Source organism: Lotus japonicus, chromosome 4 (assembly GCF_012489685.1).
Source record: "Lotus japonicus ecotype B-129 chromosome 4, LjGifu_v1.2".
Taxonomy (NCBI): Eukaryota; Viridiplantae; Streptophyta; class Magnoliopsida; order Fabales; family Fabaceae; genus Lotus; species Lotus japonicus.
Genome location: NC_080044.1, coordinates 25529916 through 25556821, shown reverse-complemented (window position 1 = coordinate 25556821; position 26906 = coordinate 25529916). Strand labels below are relative to the sequence as shown.

Genomic DNA, 26906 nt, shown 5'->3' with positions numbered 1-26906 from the left:
TTGGAAGATAAAGCATGAGATCCTTGAGGCTACACTACAGTTCGTCGCGGTACGCCGTATATCATACACCAAACACGCCAGATTCGCCGGATATGCATCAATGTTCCAGATTTACGCGGGTGCACTGTGTTAGGGTGCACCTGACCTCACTAGATCATCTTCTGTATCAGAAAAAGATAAAAACGCACAGAACACGAAATTCACTATAAAATCAGTTTTTGACCTAATTTTTGAGATTTTTTTCATCTTTCTTTTCTCCAAAACCTAATAAACACCTGTGGGAGACTTGAAGGCAATTTCTTGGTGGAGAGGAAGGCTAGGCCCTTGAGGGCCGGTGTCAGGGCCATGAAGGAGGTGACAGCTTCTTCGGACATCTATGGCTCCGTTCTATTTTGGGTTTCGCTTTTCTCTTTACCTGTTTTTGTGTTGACTCTCTTTTAGTATTTGGGATGATAAAACTTGATTTGTCTCTTATTCAATATACTTTTTATGCAATTATAAGTATGAATTTTCATTATTTGGTGTTTCTCTCTATGTTTAATGCTTCAATTGGTTAATTGGTGATTTAAAGAGTTTATATTAATTCATAAATAGATTGGAAAATTATGAGTTAATGTAGGCTTAGTTCATAGAAAGGGGAAAAATTCCTATGTCTTAGGTTATTAATTCTCTTTGCGCATTCATGAATCTTTTACCAATATGATGCTTTTTAGGATTTGCATGACAATTGAAAAGTTGGTGTGAATTTAGTTAATGAGAGAAACCACCCTTGCATCAGTCATCTTAAGAAAGACATGTCTTAGGTAGGGTTGAGGTTTTCTAGGTGAAAATAGGAGACATTAACTCTTAGGTATGAATATCATGAGTTAGGAAAGAGATCTATACTGAGTGACAAGTCGGGATACTCACCTCTCTAGGATAGGATTATCTAGTAGGAACTATTAGGATTTCTTGAGTGACAGTCAGAGATTCTATCCACTAAGACATGAACTTCTTGGGTTATGACCAGAGCTTGGGAATGTCTTATCGAGTAGGTATGTGTTATAATGCTCCTTTTATGATCACTAGGGCTTAAAAGATTAAGACTAGGTTCTTAATGGGTAGATTCGCTTAGCTAAGAAATTAGTGGGTAAATAGCTCTTATCGACATCTTAAATGTTAATTTCATCTTATAAGAGAATATTGGTTGAGAATAAGTTGTAAATCAAATGAACTCATTTTCCAAATACATTTTCTTCTTTGTTTGCCTCCGTGAAACTTCTTTTATTGCTTTAATTATAGTTTTTCCTTTATTTCAATAAACCTACATTTTACTTTTTAAACCATTCACCCAACATCTAGCTAGTGAGATTAATACATAGCAACACAATCCCAGTGGAGACGACAAAACCCGATACTATACTGTTGGTCAATCTGCAAGTGCACAGATATCTCCGGGTTTTAAATTATCGAACCACAGGGAATTGGAATGTGACAATTCAGTTTAAGCCTCGAGTTCACGGTATGAAAGCGAGTAAAATTCAGTTTTAAAGGTTGATTGATTGTTGTGATACTTAATTACAAAGCTAACAAAGATAAGTGTGTGATAATCAATGGTGAGAATGCCTTGGGTTCTTGCTTAACTAATTCAGTTCTAATCAACCTATTCTATCCACAAAGCTCTGAGTCTCTCCTTGATGATTTAGCCTAAACAATCATCTATCGATGCCTCGCATAGTGTAAGACCCAAGATTTTAGAATTAAATAAATAAATAATTTCCAGCTCACGCATAGGATTCTGTGTAAGCGTGAGAGGAACTTAACTTTCGTTTAATATTTGGATTTATATTATGAAGAAGAAAGTTCAGGAAATGACTAAGAATAGTACTTTAGTCGATATAGTTATAGCACGAGTAGTATTCACTTCCGCCTTAGGGCGAAAACGTTAGTAAACGACTAATTTACACTTAAAGACACGATGGAAACTAATTCCAAAAATCTTCAGAGAAATGTTAGAACTTCTCTTAATCTTCTATAAACAAGCGTTTTGATACGAAACCCTGAAATGTACGAACGTCCGATTCTAATCCTCGGAGGTTTGCCGAAACTAAATCACTGATAGTTCAAGAAACCTAAAATCAACCGACGATGAAGACTTTTTTTATTCGGAGCTTCAAATGAAGATTTTACACGCGTACACCTATTTCTCTTGATGTTTCTAATCTTTCTTCAGAACGAAGTTTTCTCATCCGACATCAACTGCAAAAAGTAGTTTTTCGGGTAAAATCGATTTACACCGACTTTGGATCGTTTGATTTAATTCCAAGAAACCTGTTTTGAGTTCTGGAATTCTGTCGCCAGAACCTATCTTAGAATTCACAGAGGAATGCGCAAGAAAATTCGGAATCGCGAAATTTTCATTTTTCTGCATTTTCCAAAACCTATAAATAGCAAGAAAATGAAAAAAAATAAAAAAAAATCACAAACACACACACACGACCGTGGCTTCAAGAGGAGGAGGAGGAGAAGTGATTTTTGCCAATTCTTTCCTGATCATTCCACAGTTCGTTGCTACGCGTAGGCCTCGAGGTACTGATGCTTTTCCTTACCTCTGATCGTAAATTCTGTCGCTTTTCTCTATGTCTTTTTGTGCTCAAAGTTTTGAGCTTTTTGTAAAACTGTCCAAATAACTTGATTTTAGTGTCTAAACTTATTCCCTGCGTGCCCCTGAGCATGTTTAGCGGATTACATTTCGCCGAATCTCGTCGAATCGCCGCCGAACTTCAATTCTGCTAAAAATACTCATTTCTGACAAAGGTTCCGCTTTTTGAATCAAAAACTCCCGACTGTGCTTAGCATTAGTAGGATTAGTCGTCATAATTGTCGTTGGTGTCGACCTCATCTAATTTGTTTTTCGAAATTCTGATTTTGAGTTTCCGAGCTAAAAATATTGACCAAAATACCCCTGCGACAGTTTTCGATCCGATAATTTTTCTGAGAGTTTACCTGGCCTAGATATCGCCTAAGAATACCTAGGAATTGATTTAGATCGAAGAAAAAGTTCGGAAACCCTATTTTCCATAGTGGCCGAAACCTATTTGTTAGGGAAACCGTGTCCAAAAATAATTTTTGGGTCTCTATGACCTGAGCCATTGCGTAGCTCTTTCGATTGTCGAAATTTTGGCGTTGGTTTCGTGTCATTCCGAGTTCTGTAGCTCGAGTTATGCTCGTTTTAGCGAACGAAGTCTCCGTTGTCAATTCGTGCCTAAATAGGAACTCTGAAGCTTTAAAAGCGTTCTTTACGATTTCGATTAGTATTATTAGATCGTGTTGCTTCCAGTGAGGCTTGTGTTGATGATTGTGTTTCTTTGTTTTAGGTTCACAACTTCCATGCACAACTTCTACTCCCGAAGGTAAGGGTAACTCGGTTTTAGCGCGTCTTTGAGTCTTGCATGCTTTTATCGCACTGCATGCGTTTGAGATGAAGTTGTTTAAACTTGATTGGCAATTGACTGAAATGTTGGTATGCTTTCAATGTTGTATGCTTGCTTATGTTGACTGTTTCTGAGGCTTGTGCCAAATGTTTTCTGAAGGCTTCGACCGAGTAAACTTTTTGAGACGTGTGTCTCCGTTTTCTGAGAGGCTTCGGCCGTTTACTGGTTTCTGTCATTGAACTGAGTTGGTATGCAATTGAATTGAATTATGTTTGTTGATAATATGAATAACATGTGATTATGTTAATTTGATTATTGGATTTGAGATTGTTGTTTGAGTGAATACTGAGTTGGATGAGATGTTTTGGTTTGCTTGAAGTGGCGACGAGGTGGGTTTGTCCCACGGGATTGTCCCGTCTTTCGGGGCGTTATCAAGTGGTAGTGGAGTGGATATTTTCACATGACTATCCCGTCTTTCGGGGCGTTATCAAGTGTTAGTGGAGTGGATATTTTCACATGACTATCCCGTCCTTCGAGGCGTTACTTAGTGACAGTGGAATGGATATTTTCACAGGATTGTCCCGTCCTTTGAGGCGTTATCAAGTGGTAGTGGAGTGGATATTTTCACATGACTATCCCGTCCTTCGAGGCGTTACTTAGTGACAGTGGAGTGGATATTTTCACAGGACTGTCCCGTCTTGCGAGACGTTATTGTTTGATTTATATTGATGAAGTTTTGATATCTGATTTGATGTTGAGGATTATTGATATCTGATTTGATGTCATATGTTGAGGATTGTTGATATCTAGTTTGATTTATATTGTTGAGGATTATTGATATCTGATTTGATATTATATTGTTGAGGATTATTGATATCTGATTTGTCGTTATATTGTTGAGGATTATTGATATCTGATTTGTCGTTATATTGTTGAAGATTATTGATATCTGATTTGATGTTATATTGTTGAAGTTATTGTTATCTGAATTAACCTATGCTGTTAAGTTATTGATTCATGATTTAGTTTATGTTGTTAAGTTTTGTTGGTATCTGTTTTAAAATCATATCGTTGATTTTGCTGATATGCTGATATGTTTAATTCTGTTAAATATATGATTCGATTTCATGATCGATAGGATGAGTTGTCATCTATCCTGAGTTAAATTGGTAGCTTACTTACCACGACATGTATTAGATTTGAATAACATGCTTTTCTCTTTATTATGTGGTAATTGCATGGAGTTAACCCTTTCTATTTGCTACTTGTTGTTTGGGCGCTTAATGCTATTAGGCGATGGAGAGCCTTCCGCTGAAGCTTAGCTGTTCGAGTTGGAGATCGTGACCGTGGGCGGTCGAGTAAAGGTGGATGAAGCAGTTGCTTCTCCCTTTTTGGTGGACTATGTCTGAGTTTCTTTCTCCTTCTGAAACTCTGTTGTTTAAACCTTATCTCGCCACTTGTCTAAGTGAGCAAACTTATTTTGGAACCCCGTTTAAGGTGTTGTGAACTACTCTATGTTATGTATATTATTATGTCGGGAAACAGATTATTTAAATAAAGTTATGTAACATTTCCAACCCTATGGTATTTAGTCTTTTCATTTTCAAAAAAAAAAAATACCCTTGGATTTTAGGGATTGCAGAATAGTCCTTACACTTTGTTAGGTTACTTAATGTGATTCCTCAGTTGAGAAATTGGGGCGTTACACATAGACAATCCTCTCAAGCCGAAAGATAGTCACAATTCCTTGATAACCTAAACATTTGCTAAAGGCATTAAGCATGCAATTCAGGCCAACAAACCCCAACCCTTCCTCTATTCCTAGTAGCAAGCATAGAAGGGGTAATCCCACAACAAGTCCCTAATCTATAACAAACTTCCGTTCTATTATAGAAAAGTATAAAGCTAGCACATGTTCTAACTTGAAACATAAAGCATGGATATAGGATTCAAGGGTTTACTCAGAGGATTCATGAATAGAAATAGGAATTAAGATTAAAACATCATAAGTCTTACAAAGAACCCAAAGCAAAAGGGATTTAGCCAAACATGGCTATGAAATCCATACAAGAAAAGAAAGACAAAACCTGGATTATAGGACTTGGAGGAAGCTCCTCAAGCTCTAGAACCCAAACCCTCTCTTCTAACTTATTGAAATATGAGAAAATGACAAAAGATTCCAAGAGAAATGAAAAAAATCCTATTTATAGGTAAAATGGACGAGATTTCTCGTGTGCCGGGCGCTCAAGCGCCAGACTGAATTTTCCAGCATTTTGGCTTCTGCCATCTTGGCGCTCAGGCGCCATTGTGGGGCGCTTGAGCGCCCCAGCTCGCCTAAAAAAACCTTAAATCTTCATTTTAACTCCTCTTTAATGCCTCCTTCAAGTCTTTAAACCCCTTGGCCTTCTTCCTTCAGCTGTTACAACCTGGTTACTTGCATAGAAAGACTAGGAACAAAGGTTAAATTGCACAAAAGTATAAAATGAACTAGGAATTAAACAAGACCCCTAAACTCTACTAAAATAACATTAAAGACCTTATAAAACTATGAAATTACCAAAGCAATGCAAAATGACTAATAAAGATAAAAATGCATGAGATGGTGTGAAACACTACATGAGACTCAACAAAAAGACTCAAAACCCACAACGAAATGACCCTAAAAACACTACTAAACTAGGGTCATCACACCATTATACTCAACGACAGCTCGCCCTCGAGCGTAAAGAACAACTCGCTTGCCCTTAAGCGCAAGAAATGCTCCCAAAACAAGTGCTGTCAACAGAATACTTATCACCAAAATCGGGGGATATTGAAACTACAACTGGTTCCAAAAGAAAGACACAACAATCCACTTCATGCCACTTTCAGACAAAGAAGAGTGTAGAGTCCATTATGAGAAACATATAGATCTTAAATTCCTAGGATGAGATATACATTTAGTGCACTGAGCACACAAGCAGTTCATAGGTTCTGGATTTCATTCACTCAAAAGCAACAATGATCAAACATGCACAAATTCAAAGAGACTTCACAAGGGGTGAAATGTGTGGCTTGGTGAAGTACAAGGTGGTTGGCCCCTAAGGAAGACTAGGCTTCAAAACATATTGAGTGTGGTCCTATTGCACAAGTCTCTTGACCCCTCTTTTTCAACTTTCGTTTCTTCTATTTTTTCCTTTTTGCAACTCCAACTTGATTAGGAGTCTTTTTGTCTTTTTCTTTTTTTCTTTTTTTTCACATGGGGCAAGAGACAATTTCCAACTTTAATTACTAGCTTCAACACAATGCAAGGACCAACACTCCCCAAAATCCAACCTATCATCCATCCCTAATCATTTAGCTAACAAAGAAATCTTCAATAGGCTCAAAAGGGACAACTAGGGGCAAATGTTCAAGCCAACAAACTCTAAAGCTCAAAAACCTACAAGTCTCAAAAATTGTGCAAGTATCACAAAGCATGCAAAGAGTGAAATCAATACAGAACTAAGAAGTACGAGTGAGTAAGGATCCTCCAGGGAAATTTTATGGTGAAGGGTCAAAGATGGACCCTTGTAGACTCACACCAACTCTATCCTTAAGAAACACTCGGAAGACCGAAGTCTCCTCCTCTCTTCCCCAAAGCATGCAATCACTCAACCCCAAAAGACAACACAAGTATTTACAACAACATTTTCCAAAACCAGCACAAGCTAGAGAGCATAACTAAGGCCAAGAACATGTGAGTATAGGGAAGTAAAGATCCAAAAAAACGACTCTAACTAAACAATGAATGGCCAAATAGAAAATGAAGGCTACAAAGGAAAAATATGCAAAAATGCATGAGCTAAACTAAGAGAAAGAGTCGACCTCCTTTACCAATTACCATGGAGGCCTTAGATACACCTCCTACTCCAAAATTTAGGCTCTCATTCCCTGCAAAATGCAGCAAACAAACAAGCAAAGTAAAACAAGACTTGGGTTGTCTCCCAAGCAGCCCTAAGTTATAGTCCTAGGTGGACTCTCCTTCCTTTGGTGTTAGGAAGGGAATTCCTTACCATCAATCTTTTCTCCACATGTAAAAGGTAGGAACCTTGCACAAAACTTTTGGAACAACTCCTCCCAAGAGAGGGTATCATCTAAACCATCGTACCAAATCCTTGCTCCCCCCTTCAAGGAGTGAGGGAAGAGCTTAATCATGAACTCATCACTAGTCACACCTTCCATATTTACAAGGTGACTAGCTTGAGTGAATCGGGCCATGTGGTCTTGGAAATTCTCCTCTTTAGACCCCCCATACTTGTTTTCACTAACAAGCTTGATGAGAGCTTGATTAAGCTCAACATGTTTTTCACTTAACTTGGGGGTCTCCTTTGAAGACCTGGATAAGCTTTTGATCATATCACAAACAAAACCATCATTAAGGTTAGTTTGCAAATTAGGATTGAAAACCGAAAATCTTACCTTGTCCTCACCTACTCTTAGAATGAGCTGACCCTTATCAACATCGATCTTAGCCCTGCCAGTGGCTAAGAAGGGTCGGCCAAGAATGAGAGGAATCTTAGCATCCTCCTCCATGTCCAGCACCACAAAATCAACTGGGAACATGTACTTATCAACCTTAACCATCACATCTTCAATGATCCCATAAGGTGTTTTTAGGGATCAGTCCGCCATTTGTAAGGAGAGCATGGTCGGGGTGACCTCTCCTAAGTTCAGCCTTCTAAACATGCTAAGCAGCATCAAGTTGATGCTCGCTCCCAAATCACATAAGGCCTCAACAACAGTCAACCCCTCAATCTCCACTGGGATAGTAAAACTCCCAGGATCCCTTCTCTTCTTAGGCATTTTTCTTTGCAAAATGGCACTACACTCCTCGGTCATCATGATAGTTTCATCAACCTCACTCAACTTCCTTCTCTTACTTAAAATGTCCTTCATGAACTTAGCATAGATAGGCATTTGCACCAAGGCTTCAGAAAAATGAATATTGATGTGGAGTTTCTTAAAAACTTCCAAAAACTTAGAAAACTGTTTATCCAGATTTTTCTTAACCAAAGCCTTGGGGAATGGAATCTTACTAAGTTCAGGAGAAGGAGTGCTCACAACTCTAGCTTTCACAGGTTCACTCACTCTCTTCTCCGTAGCACCCTCATATTCTTCCTGTACTTTCTCATTTTTCTCTCCCTCATCTTGTTTTTTTGACTCGTGTAACACTCTCCCACTCCTAGTGGTAACAACAGCAAAATTTTCTTGTTTAGACAAAATTAAAGAATCGGGAGAAAACTTACCTTGAGGTATCTCGGCCATTTGCTTGGCTAGATGGCCAAGTTGGTTCTCCAAATTCTTGATAGCCGCCTCTTGGTTCTTATGGTTGTTGTTCATGCGGTTGATGCAACTCTCCAATAGCTTCTCTAAGCTCTTCTTGCCACCATCATTTTCACCAACTTGCTCTTGGACTTGTTGAGAAAGTCCAGAGCTTTGACCTCGGAAACCCTGACTAGTAATGGTGCAAAATTCACTAACATTGGGCCCTCCAATAGCTACACACTCCACTTTGGCTGTTGTAGCTCCGACCAAATTGGTCGCCTTTATGTGATTTTGAATCTCCGCAATTCGTTCGAAGAGTTGCTTGTTGGAGGCCAAGAGCTTGTCGTAAGCTTCCACTTCAAGCTTACTCCTTCGGGTTTGGCGATCATTTTCAGAGTTCATGGCTCTCGCTGCCATCTTTTCTATTAAGTCATACCCCGCTTGTGGGGGAAGAGCATCGAACTCGCCATTTGAAGTCGCATCTAGGCCAAACCTCCAAGAGTATTGTAGACCATCATAAAATGTTGCAACCAATTCAGCTTGGGTGAGATTGTGTTGAGGACATTTCCTCAAGAGCTTCTTGAAGCGCTCCCAAACTTCCGTTCTATTATAGAAAAGTATAAAGCTAGCACATGTTCTAACTTGAAACATAAAGCATGGATATGAGATTCAAGGGTTTACTCAGAGGATTCATGAATAGAAATAGGAATTAAGATTAAAATATCATAAGTCTTACAAAGAACCCAAAGCAAAAGGGATTTAGCCAAGCATGGCTATGAAATCCATACAAGAAAAGAAAGACAAAACCTGGATCATAGGACTTGGAGGAAGCTCCTCAAGCTCTAGAACCCAAACCCTCTCTTCTAACTTATTGAAATATGAGAAAATGACAAAAGATTCCAAGAGAAATGACAAAATTCCTATTTATAGGTAAAATGGACGAGATTTCTGGTGTGCCGGGCGCTCAAGCGCCAGACTGAATTTTCCAGCATTTTGGCTTCTGCCATCCTGGCGCTCAGGCACCATTGTTGGGTGCTTGAGCGCCCCAGCTCGCCTAAAAAAACCTTAAATCTTCATTTTAACTCCTCTTTAATGCCTCCTTCAAGTCTTTAAACCCCTTGGCCTTCTTCCTCCAGCTGTTACAACCTGGTTACTTGCATAGAAAGACTAGGAACAAAAGCAAGAAACTCAAAGGTTAAATTGCACAAAAGTATAAAATGAACTAGGAATTAAACAAGACCCCTAAACTCTACTAAAATACCATTAAAGACCTTATAAAACTATGAAATTACCAAAGAAATGCAAAAGGACTAATAAAGATAAAAATGCATGAGATGGTGTGAAACACTACATGAGACTCAACAAAAAGACTCAAAACCCACAACGAAATGACGCTAGAAACACTACTAAACTAGGGTCATCATATACTACGATTGAGTCTTGAAAGGGATTTAATAGTAGTTAGTGGAGGAAAACTTCTTCATTAAATATCCTTTCATCATGAGTATTTGGATTTCGGTTGGGAGTTTTAATCCTCTCTCATTTAGTGTTTGTGGGTTTTTAGGTGTTTACTTTCTTCATGTAAAACGGTTTTGTGTATTCTTTTGCATGTAAGATCAAGTTTTGATCTAGTAGTACAACTCTATGTTTTGATGATTACAAGTTAACCTTTTGATATGAACAATTGTGGTACTCTAACGTGTTTTTCTGAGTGTGTTGTTTACAGGCTCTGACCTCAATTCAATCTCACACAAATCAGAAGCACTGTGCATAAAGAGTGACCCAAGCAACGCTTTCACAACATCTATGTTCACTCTGAACAGTAGAAACGCTTCAGATGATCTGAAGTTATACAAGCTCTGATATGGACTCAGTCACTAGAAGTTCTGAAGATCCAGAAGTTCTGACAACCAAGAAACTCTGAAGGTTCAGATGTTCTGATGGTGTAAAAGACTCTGAAGATCTAGAAGTTGAATAGTGGAAACTCTGATGTCCAGAAGCAAGAAACTCTGAAGACCATGTACTTCTCTCTGAGTTCAGAATCAGAAGATACAACGGTCAGAGGATCTGTGCTTTCCCTCTGACTCTGATCAACCGGCTTCACAAGTTCCAACATGAAGCATTCCCCTGATCAGAAGTCTCCTAGGTTTAAAGGTCAAGTCGCTATCCAAGTACAAAAGCATATGTACTATCCTGACGACCTGCCTAACGTTCTCGGCCACAGCAGAAGCTGGAATTTCCAGAACTGCCCTCCAACGGTAGCATTTCCATGCAGCGTTCAAACCCTAATCCTTGGAGTATAAATAGAGGCTGAAGATTGAAAGATGCGGTTGGAAGAATTACACACGCGCAAGCTATATTCAAAAACCTTCAAGCATTCTTTCATCTGAATTCATTGTGTTTACTATTAGCTTTTCAGAAGCAAATCTCGTGTAAACATTCTTTGTTAAACAGTTTGATTAGTTACCTTTAGGAGATCAAGGTTGATCGGATCCTAGAGAAGACTAAGAGAGTGAATCTTAGTGTGAGCTAAGTCAGTGTAATTGTTAGTCACTTGTAGGTTTCAAGTGCAGTTGTAACACTTTACCTGATTAGTGGATTGCCTTCATTCTAAGAAGGAAGAAATCACCTTGACGGGTGGACTGGATTAGCTTGAGGGATTTATCAAGTGAACCAGGATAAAAATCCTTGTGTGCTTTTCTATTTCTTATCTTTAGCACTTAAGTCTCGAAAGATTTGTTGAAATCTTTAAGGTGGAAGTTTTAATTTGAAAACGTTATTCAAACCCCCCCTTTCTACCGTTTTTCATACCTTCAATTGGTATCAGAGCGCAAGTTCTGATTACCACACCTAACAGTGTTCAGTGATCCGGGCCGGTGTGAAAAACAATGGCTACAACCAGTGAAACTCAAAGAGATGGTTACAATGCAAAGCCTCCCATGTTCGACGGTCAAAGATTCGAATATTGGAAAGATAGACTTGAAAGTTTCTTTCTGGGTTTTGATGCTGATCTCTGGGATATTATTGTGGATGGCTATGAGCGTCCAACTGATGAAGAAGGCAAGAAGATCCCAAGGTCAGAGATGACTGCAGATCAAAAGAAGCTTTACTCACAACATCACAAAGCTAGAGCAATTCTTCTAAGTGCTATTTCTTATGAAGAGTACCAGAAGATTACAGATCGTGAGTATGCAAAAGGCATTTTTGAATCCCTGAAGATGTCTCATGAAGGAAACAAGAAAGTCAAAGAATCAAAGGCATTGTCTTTGATCCAAAAGTATGAATCCTTCGTCATGGAGCCAAACGAGTCCATTGAAGAAATGTTTTCCAGATTTCAGTTGCTTGTAGCTGGAATACGACCTCTCAACAAGAGCTACACAACTAAAGATCATGTCATAAGGGTCATCAGATGTCTTCCTGAAAGCTAGATGCCCTTGGTGACTTCAATAGAGCTCACAAGAGATGTTGAGCGTATGAGTTTAGAAGAACTCATCAGCATACTGAAGTGCCATGAGCTGAAGCGCTCAGAGATGCAAGATCTGAGGAAGAAGTCAATAGCCTTAAAATCCAAATCTGAGAAGGCTAAAGCAGAGAAGTCAAAAGCTCTTCAAGCTGAAGAAGAAGAATCTGAAGAAGCATCAGAAGATTCTGATGAAGATGAGCTGACTCTGATCTCTAAAAGACTCAACCGAATCTGGAAGCACAGGCAGAGCAAGTACAAAGGCTCTGGAAAGGCCAAAGGAAAGTCTGAATCCTCAGGTCAGAAGAAGTCCTCACTTAAGGAAGTCACATGCTTTGAGTGCAAAGAATCTGGGCACTACAAAAGTGACTGTCCAAAATTGAAGAAGGACAAGAAGCCATAGAAGCACTTCAAGACCAAGAAAAGTCTGATGGTGACTTTTGATGAATCAGAGTCAGAGGATGTTGACTCTGATGGTGAAGTCCAAGGACTCATGGCTATTGTCAAAGACAAAGGAGCAGAGTCAAAGGAAGCTGTTGACTCTGACTCAGAATCAGAAGGAGATCCTAATTCAGACGATGAAAATGAGATATCCTTGATAGCTCCACTGAAACACCAGTCATGGTATCTGGACAGTGGATGCTCGCGTCACATGACGGGAGAAAGGCGTATGTTCCAAGAGCTAAAACTTAAGCCTGGAGGTGAAGTTGGCTTTGGTGGCAACGAAAAGGGTAAAATTGTTGGTACTGGTACTATTTGTGTAGATAGTAGTCCATGCATTGATAATGTGTTATTGGTAGACGGCTTAACTCATAACTTATTGTCTATAAGTCAATTAGCTGATAAGGGTTATGATGTTATCTTTAATCAAAAGTCCTGCCGGGCTGTAAGTCAGATCGATGGCTCTGTTCTGTTTAACAGCAAGAGGAAGAACAACATATATAAGATCAGATTATTTGAGTTGGAGGCTCAGAATGTGAAGTGCCTTCTGTCTGTTAATGAAGAGCAATGAGTATGGCATAGACGGTTAGGGCATGCCAGTATGAGAAAGATTTCTCAGCTGAGCAAGCTAAACCTTGTCAGAGGCTTGCCCACTCTGAAGTTCGCTTCAGACGCTCTTTGTGAAGCATGTCAGAAAGGCAAATTCACAAAAGTCCCTTTCAAGGCAAAGAATGTTGTCTCAACCTCAAGGCCGTTGGAACTTCTGCATATCGAGCTGTTTGGACCAGTGAAAACTGAGTCTATAGGTGGCAAGAGATATGGGATGGTCATCGTTGACGACTATAGCCGCTGTACATGGGTAAAGTTTCTAACCCGCAAGGATGAGTCTCATGCTGTGTTCTCTACCTTCATAGCCCAAGTGCAAAACGAGAAGGCTTGTAGGATTGTGCATGTCAGAAGTGACCATGGTGGAGAGTTTGAGAATGACAAGTTTGAGAGTCTGTTTGATTCCTATGGAATTGCACATGATTTCTCTTGTCCCAGAACTCCTCAACAAAATGGTGTTGTTGAGAGGAAGAACAGAACTCTTCAGGAGATGGCTAGAACCATGCTCCAAGAAATTGGCATGGCTAAGCACTTTTGGGCAGAAGCAGTAAATACAACGTGTTACATTCAGAACAGAATCTCTGTGAGACCAATTCTGAATAAGACTCCCTATGAATTGTGGAAGAACATAAAACCCAACATTTCTTACTTTCATCCTTTTGGTTGTGTTTGTTATGTTCTTAATACTAAGGATACATTGCATAAATTTGATGCTAAGTCTTCTAAATGTCTATTACTTGGTTACTCTGAGAGATCTAAAGGCTTTAGATTTTATAATACTGATGCTAAAACTATTGAAGAATCTATTCATGTTAGATTTGACGATAAGCTTGACTCTGATCAGTCAAAGCTAGTTGAGAAATTTGCAGATTTAAGTATAAATGTTTCTGACAAAGGCAAAGCTCCAAAGGAAGCTGAGCCAGAGGAAGATGAACCAGAAGAAGAAGCTGGTCCCTCTGATTCACAAACTCTAAAGAAGAGCAGAATCACTGCAGCTCACCCTAAGGAATTAATTATGGGCAACAAAGACGAACCAGTCAGAACCAGATCAGCCTTCAGACCCTCTGAAGAAACTCTGCTCAGTCTGAAAGGATTGGTGTCCTTAATTGAACCCAAGTCCATAGATGAAGCTCTTCAGGACAAGGATTGGATTCTGGCTATGGAAGAAGAATTGAATCAATTTTCTAAGAATGATGTTTGGAGCTTAGTGAAGAAGCCTGAAAGTGTTCATGTGATTGGAACCAAATGGGTGTTCAGAAACAAGTTGAATGAGAAAGGAGATGTAGTCAGAAACAAGGCAAGGCTAGTTGCTCAAGGCTACAGCCAGCAAGAAGGAATAGACTACACTGAAACTTTTGCTCCAGTAGCAAGACTAGAAGCAATCAGACTGTTGATCTCCTTCTCAGTGAATCACAACATAGTTCTTCATCAGATGGATGTGAAGAGTGCCTTCCTAAATGGTTACATTTCAGAGGAAGTCTACGTTCATCAACCCCCAGGTTTTGAAGATGAGAAGAACCCAGACCACGTGTTCAAACTGAAGAAATCACTCTATGGTCTGAAGCAAGCTCCCAGAGCATGGTATGAGAGACTCAGCTCATTCCTTCTGGAGAATAAGTTTGTAAGGGGTAAAGTAGATACAACTCTCTTTTGCAAAACTTACAAAGATGATATCTTAATTGTGCAAATTTATGTTGATGATATTATATTTGGTTCTGCTAATCAATCTCTATGCAAAGAATTTTCTGAGATGATGCAGGATGAATTTGAGATGAGTATGATGGGAGAACTAAAGTACTTTCTGGGAATACAAGTTGATCAAACACCAGAAGGAACATATATCCATCAGAGCAAGTACACTAAAGAAGTTATGAAGAAGTTCAATATGCTGGAATCTACAGTTGCTAAGACTCCAATGCATCCTACATGCATTCTGGAGAAAGAAGATGCAAGTGGTAAAGTTTGTCAGAAGCTCTATCGTGGTATGATAGGATCACTTCTATACTTAACTGCATCTAGGCCAGATATATTGTTTAGTGTTCATTTATGTGCTCGTTTCCAATCAGATCCAAGGGAAACCCACTTAACTGCTGTTAAGAGGATCCTAAGGTATCTGAAAGGCACCACTAACCTTGGCTTGATGTATAAGAAAACATCAGAGTATAACCTTTCAGGTTATTGTGATGCTGATTATGCTGGAGATAGAACAGAGAGAAAAAGTACTTCTGGAAATTGTCAATTTCTGGGAAGTAATCTAGTCTCATGGGCAAGCAAGAGGCAATCAACCATTGCACTATCCACTGCAGAGGCAGAATATATCTCAGCAGCAATATGCAGCACTCAGATGCTCTGGATGAAACATCAGCTGGAGGACTATCAGATCCTTGAGAGCAATATCCCAATCTACTGTGATAACACTGCTGCAATATCTTTGAGTAAGAATCCTATCTTACATTCAAGGGCAAAGCACATTGAGGTAAAGTATCACTTTATTAGAGATTATGTACAGAAGGGCGTACTTCTTCTGAAGTTTGTTGATACTGACCATCAATGGGCAGATATCTTTACAAAGCCCTTAGCAGAGGATAGATTTAATTTTATTCTGAAAAATCTGAATATGGACTTTTGTCCAGAGTGAAGATGGATCAGAACCTCTGACTATGATACTTCTTGATCAGAAGATGTCTAGTCCAGAAGGTAACTCTATCAGAGTGTATGTACCCATTGGTGCTGACTCTGAAACTGAGACAGTAAAACGTGTGTCAGTATCTCTGATGCATAGTTCCTTGTGCCCGTGTGATAGTCTGTCATAATGAGTGTAGATGTGCTTCTCTCCTGCGTGTGATATGTGTATTTACTGTTACTATGATGTCCTTAATTTTTAACCGTTGATTTTAACTTGCTTTTTGATCAACAACGGTTACTTTTAAAAAAACCCACTATACACACACGTTCTCCTACACTTACGGTTTTACATTCTCTCTCTCTCTCTCTCAGTTTTTCAAACCCTTATCTGCACGATCTCTCTCTCTCTCTCTATTCATCATCTTCATCTTCCTTTCTACCCAAAACCTTCAACCGCTCAAAATGGTGAGACAAAACAAAAACGAAGCTGCTGACGCAACCAGGTTTCCTGTAATGGTAGTTGGTCAAGCTACAGGACAGGCAGGTCCTGAGGTTCAGAGAAATCAAGGTCAAGCTCAAGAGCAGATGATCCCAATCGCAGAACGGGGCTGTGCCGTTCACTGCGTGTATGCTCCTGAAGAACTTCAAGTACTTGCAGAATGGAGATTCGACCTCGACAACCTTGCTGCAAATGGGTTTGACTTGCGTCCTGAAGTTCAAGTTCAGGGATGGGAAGAATACTTCAACAGGCTCAGAGGACCAATTTATGACAAATTGGTCAAGGAATTCTGGAAGCATGCCGACTGCGATGACACTCAGGTGGTCTCCTACATTGCTGGAAGGAGTATCATCATAACTGAGAAGTCAATTGTGAATCTGCTGGGAGCAGATACTGCACGTGGCTATCGATTTCAACTAACTGAATCGAAGCTGAAACCCAAAACGAAAGATGAAACCAACAAGGCTCTGTACACCACTTACAAACCGGGCAAGACTGACTACAAAGTGGTGGATCTTCATCCCAAGCTCAGAATCTGGCACAAGATTCTGCTACACTGCATCAATCAGAGGCCAAAGAGCAGTTCCCCAGACTACATCAACTTCTGCCAGAAGGCGATGTTGTTCTTCATTCAAGATAAGAAGAAGATCTGCCTCCCCTTCTTCTTGTTCTCTTACTTGAATGAATGCATCAAGAAGTCAAGAACTACTGCCTCCATCAAGTCTGCCATCAAGTATATTCCCTTTGGGAGATTGCTATCAGATCTCTTCATTGAGAGCAACTTTGTGCAAGATCTGATCAAGGCAGGATGCATAGAGGATCTGACCACCATCGTTAGTGATGTCTTCACTGCCAACTCTTTGAAGAAGATGGGTTTGGTCAAGAAGAAAATTGCCCTAGCTCATGAAGATACGTCTGCTGAAATCAGACAAAGAAGGGTGCCTCTGCATGATTTCCCTCTGTGGACACAAGCAGACAACCCAGAGGCAATTCTATGCTACATTGATGATCTGAAGAACCAAGGGTTTGAGATTGATATTGATGAATTCTTCAGAAGATTGCCCCCAGCTCCAGAGTTTGACTCTCCTCAAAAGAAGAAAGTTCAGAGAAAGATGGTCTTAGAAGAATCCTCTGAGGAATCTGATGTCCCTCTGAAAAAGAAGAAGAAGGCTGACCAGCCTAAGAGAAAACATGCTGAAACCACCAAGCCAGATGATGGTGATGATGGTGATAATGAGGATGGTCCTTCTCCTCCCAAGAAGAAGAAGAAACAGGTCAGAATCGTGGTGAAGCCTGCACGGGTGGAACCTGCTGCTATAGTCATCAGGATGGATACTTCTGCCAGAGTGACTCGCTCTGCCGTGCGTACAAGTAAGTCTGCTATCATTGAATCTGATGATGATTTAAATTCTATTGATGCACTTCCCATTTCTACCCTCCTCAAACGCACATCCACCCAACTCACTACTATCCCCGAGTCTCAACCTGCTGTCCAAGCCTCATCTCCACCCAATTCCCCAAGGTCTTCCTTTTTCCAACCTTCCCAACAAGAAGCCCCTCTGTGGAATATGCTTCAAACCCCTCGTCCAAATGAACCAACCTCACCCATCACAATCCAACAAGAACCAATTATTCTTGAACCCTCTGGACCTGAACTCACAATTCCTGTCCAACCAGAACCTGAACCCAGAACGTCTGATCACTCTGTCCCCAGAGCATCAGCACGTCCAGCTGCCAGAACCACTGATACAGATTCTTCCACTGCCTATACTCCTGTATCATTCCCAATTAACGTTGCTGACTCCTCCCCTTCCAATAACTCTGAGTCACATCGTAAATTCATGGAAGTCAGAAAAGAAAAAGTGTCTGCCATCCCAGAGTATTACCTCACATGTCCAAGCCCTAGGAGATATCCTGGACCTAGACCTGAACGTCTAGTTGACCCAGATGAACCTATCTTGGCTAACCCCTTACATGAGGCAGACCCTTTGGCTCAACAAGCTCAGCCTGACCCTGCCCATCAAGAGCCAGTTCAACCAGAACCAGAACACTCTGTGTCTAACCACTCTTCGGTTAGATCACCCCATCCTCTGGTTGAAACTTCTGACCCACACCTTGGAGCCTCTGAACCTCATGTCCAAACCTTTGACATTGGCTCTCCTCAAGGTGCTTCTGAAGCTAACAGTAGCAATCACCCAACCTCTCCAGAAACCAACCTCTCCATAGTTCCCTACACTTACCTCAGACCCACCTCTCTCTCTCTGAGTGCATCAATGTTTTTAATCATGAAGCTTCTTTGATGCTACGCAACGTGCAAGGTCACACTGACCTGAGTGAGAATGCTGAATCTGTTGCTGAAGAGTGGAATAGTCTGAGTACTTGGCTAGTAGCTCAAGTTCCTATTATGATGCAGCATCTGACTGCAGAAAGGGATCAGAGGATCGAGGCTGCAAAGCAGAGGTTTGCAAGAAGGGTGGCTCTTCATGAACAACAACAAAGACATAAGCTCCTTGAAGCTGTTGAAGAGGCCTGACGAAAGCAAGAGCAAGCAGAAGAAGCTGCACGTCAAGCAGCAGCTCAAGCTGAACAAGCAAGATTAGAGGCAGAGAGACTTGAAGCTGAAGCTGAAGCCCTTAGATGCCAAGCACTTGCACTAGTGGTTTTTACTCCTGCTGCTTCTGCTTCCATTCCAGCTCATCAAGCTGCTCAGAATGTTCCTTCTAGCTCCACACAGTCAAGCTCGTCCAGACTCGATCTCATGGAACAACGTCTTGATACTCATGAGTCTCTGCTGATGGACATGAAGCAAATTCTTAAGGAACTTCTGCGTCGCTCTGACAAGCCTTAGTCTTAGGATCTCTTCATTTTCCCTCTTAACTTAGTTTTATTTTAACTTCCTTTTCTTTTATTTAAGTTACTTTAGTTGTTATGCTTTGTTAGTTTCTGTTTAGCTTTGCACATACATCTATATATATTTGTCACATGTGTTTGCAAAATTTTCTTTATTCATAATCATTATGCTTTTACATCATACATTTTTCTTTCCTAAACTCTAGAATGGAGGATCCCTCCTCATTCTTCTGCACTCTTGGTGCTGCTCTGACCTCTCTTTCTCCAGACGATCCAGTGAATACTGGATGTTGTTGAGATTGACGTTTAGCTCATTCCTCTCCAGAATCTCTTCTGTTGTCTTGAGCTTCTTCTCTATGATTTCCTTTTCTTCCAGCAGCTTCAGCTCAAGCTGGCTGAGTTCTTGCACTTCCTCCACGAAGGCAAGGAATTCCTTCAAGTCATTCTTCAGCTCTGGACAAAGGTCCTCTTCAAGCAGTGTCCTCGCTAGCTCTGGTATGGTCTTTGTACCCTCTGGATGTCTTATGTTAAGGAACATGTCCTCCTCGAAGGCCTTCCTTCTGAGCTCTTCTAGTGCAACCCTGTATGAAGCCATTTCTGATTATGGTATTGATCGAGTTGTGAAGCTTACCCCTTTTCTTCATCGCTTTATATAAGCTTCACTTTCTCTCTGACAGTTAATGCTCCTACAGTTTCTCGAGGTTAAGTCCTTGGTAACTGAAGCTTCTCTTTACTCCCTTGGCCGGTGGTAAACGTTCTTCTTTTGCATTAACTCTTCTCTTTAATTCGCCTAACTCTGTTTCATGCATCGTTTTTTTTTTAACTTAGACCTTCTCTAAGGGGGAGTACCTTGTACTTCAAACTAAGTTTTTCACACCCCAGGCTTTTTGCTTATGACAAAAAGGGGGAGTACAACCAGTTTTTGATGTGTAAGCTGTGTTAGTGTGATTTATTTTTATTTTGGAGAATTTAAGAGTTCCACCTTTATGACCATAGATGTGTCACTGGGCAAATACAAGGAATACATTTCACTTCTTCTGAAGTGATTTTAGTTTGACTCTGATACCCAAGACTCTGTCCGTTGACTCTGAATACTTATGCGCTCTGATTATTCCAATTCATCTATGTCATAAGTTTTTCACTCTGAACTCCTATATTATTTAGCTCAGAATCTAGACTTTTCTAACGTTTTCATCAAGTATTAGATTCAGGGGGAGCTAAGCTCAGAATCAAGCTGTGACTTGAATTCAGAATGAGCAAGATAAAACTATTCACATCAGGATAAGTCTTATTCTATATCCCTAAACTCTGAGTGAATTCAGTTTAATGTTTAAGAATTGTTCATCAAAAATCTTAGTTTTGTCATCATCAAAAAGGGGGAGATTGTAAGATCAAGTTTTGATCTAGTAGTACAACTATATGTTTTGATGATTACAAGTTAACCTTTTGATATGAACAATTGTGGTACTCTAACGTGTTTTTCTGAGTGTGTTGTTTACAGGCTCTGACCTCAATTCAATCTCACACAAATCAGAAGCACTGTGCATAAAGAGTGACCCAAGCAACGCTTTCGCAACATCTATGTTCACTCTGAACAGTAGAAACGCTTCAGAAGATCTGAAGTTATACAAGCTCTGATATGGACTCAGTCACTAGAAGTTCTGAAGATCCAGAAGTTCTGACAACCAAGAAACTCTGAAGGTTCAGATGTTCTGATGGTGTAGAAGACTCTGAAGATCCAGAAGCTGAATAGTGGAAACTCTGATGTCCAGAAGCAAGAAACTCTGAAGACCATGTACTTCCCTCTGAGTTCAGAATCAGAAGATACAACGGTCAGAGGATCTGTGCTTTCCCTCTGACTCTGATCAACCGGCTTCACAAGTTCCAACATGAAGCATTCTCCTGATCAGAAGTCTCCTAGGTTTAAAGGTCAAGTCGCTATCCAAGTACAAAAGCATATGTACTATCCTGACGACCTACCTAACGTTCTCAGCCACAGCAGAAGCTGGAATTTCCAGAACTGCCCTCCAACGGTAGCATTTCCATGCAGCGTTCAAACCCTAATCCTTGGAGTATAAATAGAGGCTGAAGATTGAAAGATGCGGTTGGAAGAATTACACACGCGCAAGCTATATTCAAAAACCTTCAAGCATTCTTTCATCTGAATTCATTGTGTTTACTATTAGCTTTTCAGAAGCAAATCTCGTGTAAACATTCTTTGTTAAACAATTTGTTTAGTTACCTTTAGGAGATCAAGGTTGATCGGATCCTAGAGAAGACTAAGAGAGTGAATCTTAGTGTGAGCTAAGTCAGTGTAATTGTTAGTCACTTGTAGGTTTCAAGTGCAGTTGTAACACTTTACCTGATTAGTGGATTGCCTTCATTCTAAGAAGGAAGAAATCACCTTGACGGGTGGACTGGATTAGCTTGAGGGATTTATCAAGCGAACCAGGATAAAAATCTTTGTGTGCTTTTCTATCTCTTATCTTTAGCACTTAAGTCTCGAAAGATTTGTTGAAATCTTTAAGGTGGAAGTTTTAATTTGAAAACGTTATTCAAACCCCCCCTTTCTACCGTTTTTCATACCTTCATTGCATGTGGATGATCTTTTGACTCATGAGTTATTCTTTTGCTGTCGAAAAAATAAATCTGTTTGAACTGTGACTAACACTCCTGATAAGTGATTATCCCGATAAAAAGTATTAAAAAATGTTATTCAACTTATTTGATGAGATGCTTTTTTGGTTATAGTGGAACAAACTTTGATGAGATTAAAAAATCATTACTTAATTTGAAATGAACTGAATGATTTTTTACTTAATTTGAAATTAACTGAATGATTTTAATATTATCAAATAAATAAATTATGAAATTGTAAAAAATAAGTGGTTTTCACTCTTTTGCTGTTGTACACATAGGTAGAAAGGCCAATTTAGTGGCACATGATTTATCTCAGTTTACCTTATCTCATGCAGATTGTACTTGGGTGGGTGTTACTCCTTTCTATATTCAGCGTTGTATGCTTAAAGATATTGTATCCATGCTCAAATTTGAGTACATTTAATTATTTACAAAAAGAATTTCAAAAAAAAAATATTTACAAAAAGAAACTTTCAAAAAAAAATATTGACAAAAAAGAGAATTCTAATACTATTTATTTAAATGTCTTAACACAATCATTTTTTATTTTATTATATTTATAATAAAAATATATATCATATTTATTTATTTAAACTAGAATATCATTATATTTCCAAATGTATCCCAAAAACTATAATAAAATATAGGCTTAAATGTGCTTTTGGTCCCCGATATTGTTAAGAGAATTAAATTGTATCTCTGAAAAAAATTCATTGAAATGTAATCCCCGAAATATTTTTCAATCAAATTAAGTCATTGTTGGGGGAGACAGGGGAGCCCATGAGCTGAGGAGCAAGACACCAATAGATATCGACGCCACATCTTAACCCAAAACCTTAACCATGTTTTATGGCATGAACAAAATTTGCAGCAGCACTAACTGCAAAGCCAAATGTGAATGAAATATATTTTCAGTTCAGCTCAATACATTTGAACAAACATTGTCCACTTTGTGCAAATGATTTATTATCTTTTGCAAATATTTTATCAAAAGAAAAGTATGATTCTTGTACTTTTCCACTAACAGGTGCATTGCCGTCCTTGATCAAGTGTTTGGATACCCTCACATGTACTTATTTCACTTCCAAATATCAATTTTATCATATTGTATCCCTTGATCTTGCATTTCTTTAAAGAGTTTAAGATCTTCAGGAACTTACCATGTTGTGCATACCCAGTAATCATGGTTGTCCACAAAACAACATCATTCACTTCCATCATTGTCAATATTCAATTTTGCTCTTCTAGGCAACAATATTTTAGCTCTTATGGTGCCTTATATCTTTTTGTAGTACTCAAATATAATAAGGACTTCCGCTTCTCAAGTTTAAATAGGATTTATTCTTGAGTATCATATTTGCCATTTGCACAATTAATTAGACAAACATCTTCACCATTTGAGGTGGTGACAGTAGTAAGAACGTCCTTTCTTGATAATAGAAAAGACAAAAACAACTATGAGATCATAAAAAAAATACTCCCTCTATTTCTATTTATAAGTCACAAATAACTAATTCTCTTAGATTAAGAAAAGTAGTTAGTAACAATAAATTTGTAAAGGAAATGATTAGCTTTCCTAGACTACCCTTATTTACTTTCCTATGATTTTCTCTCTCCAAGTTAATATTCAAAAAGTTCATAATCTCTTTCATATTAAATATGAGGGTGAATTTGGAAAAAATTATTTAATGCTTCCTAGATATTAGAAAGTGACTTATATTTAGGAACAAATTTTTTTCAAAAAATGTGACTTATATTAAGGAACGGAGGGAGTACTTTGGAGGAAGTAATAAAATTGACGTTCAAAATAAACACTCAATTTCTTAAATGAAAAAGCAAGGACAAACATAAGGTCCGTGGGAAAGTAAAAATAAAACAAGAATTAAAACATGAAACTTATTTCTGAACACTCCCATCACCAATCAAGTGATCAATCATTTCCATCAGGATCAGCAAAATAATCAGTAACGTCTAAATGAGTGGCATCATTATCAAATCCATTTTCTTAAAGGAGATTTGTATCTACCTTTTTCCCCTTACTCTTAATGTGCTCCTGATAGAGGTTGACAAGATGTTTTGGCGTACGACAATTTAGTGACCAATGTCCTTTAGTTCCACAACTATAACACGTGATTTTAACGTGTTTATCATTTTGCACACAATTGTTCCTTTCATGATCTCCATTCACTTATGGTAAGAAGAATTGTTCATTTGTAATCTTCTGTGGCTATGCCCACATCCACGTCCTCGACCTCGACTGTAACTGCGGCCTTAACCACAAAAAACTTGATTGTGTGCTGCTGCACTCACTTCAGGGAATGGAGCACTACCAGTAGGCCGGGACTCATGATTTTTCATGAGAAGCTCGTTATTCTGTTCAGCCACGAGAAGGTAGAAGATCAAATCAAAGTATTTCTTAAACCCTCGTTCCCGATATTGTTGCTGTAGGACCACATTTGATGCATGAAAAGTAGAGAATGTTTTCTCTAGTAGATCTGCATCACTTACATTTTCTCCACACAATTTTAATTTAGAAGTGATCCTAAACAAGGCAGAGTTATACTCGCTTACACTTTTAAAGTCTTGTAAGCGCAAGTGCAGCCATTCATAACGAGTTTTTGGCAAAATGACAGTTTTCTGATGGTCAAATCTCTCTCTCAGATTTTTCCAAAAATCAAGTGGATCTTTTATGGTACGATATTCAGTTTTCAATCCTTCATGAAGATGATGACGAAGAAAGATCATCACTTTAGCTTTAACTTGGTTTGATGTAGCATTTCCTTCTTTGATTGCATCACCAAGATCATTCGCATCTAGATGCATTTCAACATCTAACAACCAAGACAAATAGTTTGTCCCAATAATGTCAAGGGCCACAAAATCGAGCTTGGCAAGGTTCGACATTTTTATAGCTTGAGAAGAGAGAACAATCGTGCTGATAACGTGTTAAGAATAATAGTAAGCAGAAGAAATATATAGAAGAGAAGATGAAGAGAGAAGCAATAGTCTAGAGAAAATGTGTGAATGGGGATAGGTTGCTTGATGCAGCCTCCTCTATATTTATAGCATTAGACAATGGGCTAAGTATATAGTACATGGGCTTGGCTCAATGGTCATCCTATTCATAACAATTAGTTAGTTATTAATAAATTTTTATATTACTCATCATATTAACTAATAATTATAAAGTTTTGAAATGATAAATATTATTATTTTTAATATTAATTGTTAATCACAATTAGAGAAAAAATTTAAAATAATAATGATAATAATAAGTAAAAGTAAAATTGACTTGACCTTCATATTAGTAACAATATTAATTAGCTAATAACTTTTTTCCGATTCATTATATTAACATTATATATTAGTATTAGTTTAATGAGTTAATGATCAAATTAGTCATTGTGTTTGTACTAGAGGTCACGTTTAGTCCCTATCCTCATGATCAAATTAGTCCTTTTGTTTTGGTCATCGCCGGTGTCAAGCGAACGCTGATGTGGTTTTATCCACGTCTTGGTTAAGTTTTATTTCCACATAAATCATTAATAATTAAAATAAATTAAAATTATTAATTAAAAAGAATTTAATGGCTATAACTGTAACGCCCCGATTTCTCGAGTGTTACACAGTAACTAATTAACCAATTTTCGTAAAGAGTTTTCGTCGATTCACTTATTAATCTTGAATTAATGATAAAAGTTCAATTTTACAAAATTCTCGAAACTTAACCATTTCAAACTTGCGGAAATAAACATCAACCTAAGCCTCAAACTTTATTAATCATCGAAAAGAGTATGAAATAAATATCCGGAAGAAAACTTCAAAGTAAATTACATCAAGTTAAACTATCTCAACTAAAATAAAGTAATGGTTCAATACTTCCAAAACTCGGTACTCTCAACCCAAAAGAAAAATGGATGTCTCACAACCCAACCATATCCTTGGCCCCTTCCTCTTTATCTTCTTCCTCTTCATCAGAAGTGTAGTCTTCATCTGGTAGTGGCTCGTCACGTAGCATCAACTCCCAAGAATGAGTCATCGCCATTATCTTCACGACCATCTACCCCCCCCCCCCCCCAAATAAACACATAGCAAACAAGCAGGGTCAGGTCCAACAAAAAGAATGATAATGACAAAATCAACAACAACATATATAATATAAGTACATTATATGTCTTTTATGGGAAAGAGTCAGTTACTAACGGAATCTCACTTCACACAACCCACCAAAACTTCCATGGCCATCTTCGTGCTTCCGCAGAGGCACGGTTATCACGGTGACCGCAGTCAACCAAATCACGTGGAGCCGCAATGATCCACAAAAGTTCACGGTGACCGCAGTCAACCAAATCACGTGAAGCCACACCGGCCCACAAGGTTCACGGGAGACCGCAGTCAACCCAAATAACTCCCTCGCGTGCAAGGTACCATCGTTCTCATGGACCATAGTCTACCTGACCTATGTCCAAATTATTCACATTTACTTGCAAGCGAGTTTATTACACTTTTCTCTTTGTTAAGTCTCTAAAGTCAATCCTAGAGTCTTATCATACTCTTTATACAACAACCTTCACAACACAACATTCACGGGTTACAAGGGAATTACGGCTAGGTGAGCGACCCTTGAACCATTAACTGAGAAAATAAATATAATCCACGTAAAGGAACGCAAGAACATTCACTCATGCATAATATATCATCGCAACTTCAACATATTGACAGCAGAAACAACTTTCACAAAAATAGAGCCACAGAATGCATCTTTCAACCAAAAATCACGTATGATACCTTTATAGAAAGCTATTTTAAATATCTACAACTCTCTAGTTACACACTTGTTCATTTGAGTCCCATAATTAGGTGATATTAGGCCTTAAAGCTAACTGTCCGGAACAGGAAAAACAGCAGGTGTGACAGTTACTAAACACGACCCCCAGATCACATTACTAAACCAAAAATTATGATTTTTATATGTCTGGAAAGATATTTCGAAAATCTACAACTTTCATTTTAATCACTTTTTTATTTGATGACCATAAACAGGTAAAAAGGGGCTCCGAAGTCCGCTGTCCAGTACAGGAAACTG

The 26906-nt window shown here is 38.8% G+C and overlaps 1 protein-coding gene across 1 annotated transcript; it reads right to left on the bottom strand.

Annotated features, from left to right (window-relative positions):
- Positions 1 to 24091: 24091 nt before the first annotated feature.
- LOC130712542 (uncharacterized) lies at positions 24092 to 24724 on the bottom strand. Its single transcript, XM_057562373.1, has one exon. The coding sequence runs from the start codon at positions 24722 to 24724 to the stop codon at positions 24092 to 24094; it is 633 nt and encodes a 210-aa protein (XP_057418356.1).
- Between the last annotated feature and the right edge of the window lie 2182 nt (positions 24725 to 26906).

Bases quoted from the DNA above. Each gene is read 5' to 3' on its own strand.
- LOC130712542 (XM_057562373.1), bottom strand. From the start codon at position 24,724: ATGTCGAACCTTGCCAAGCTCGATTTTGTGGCCCTTGACATTATTGGG.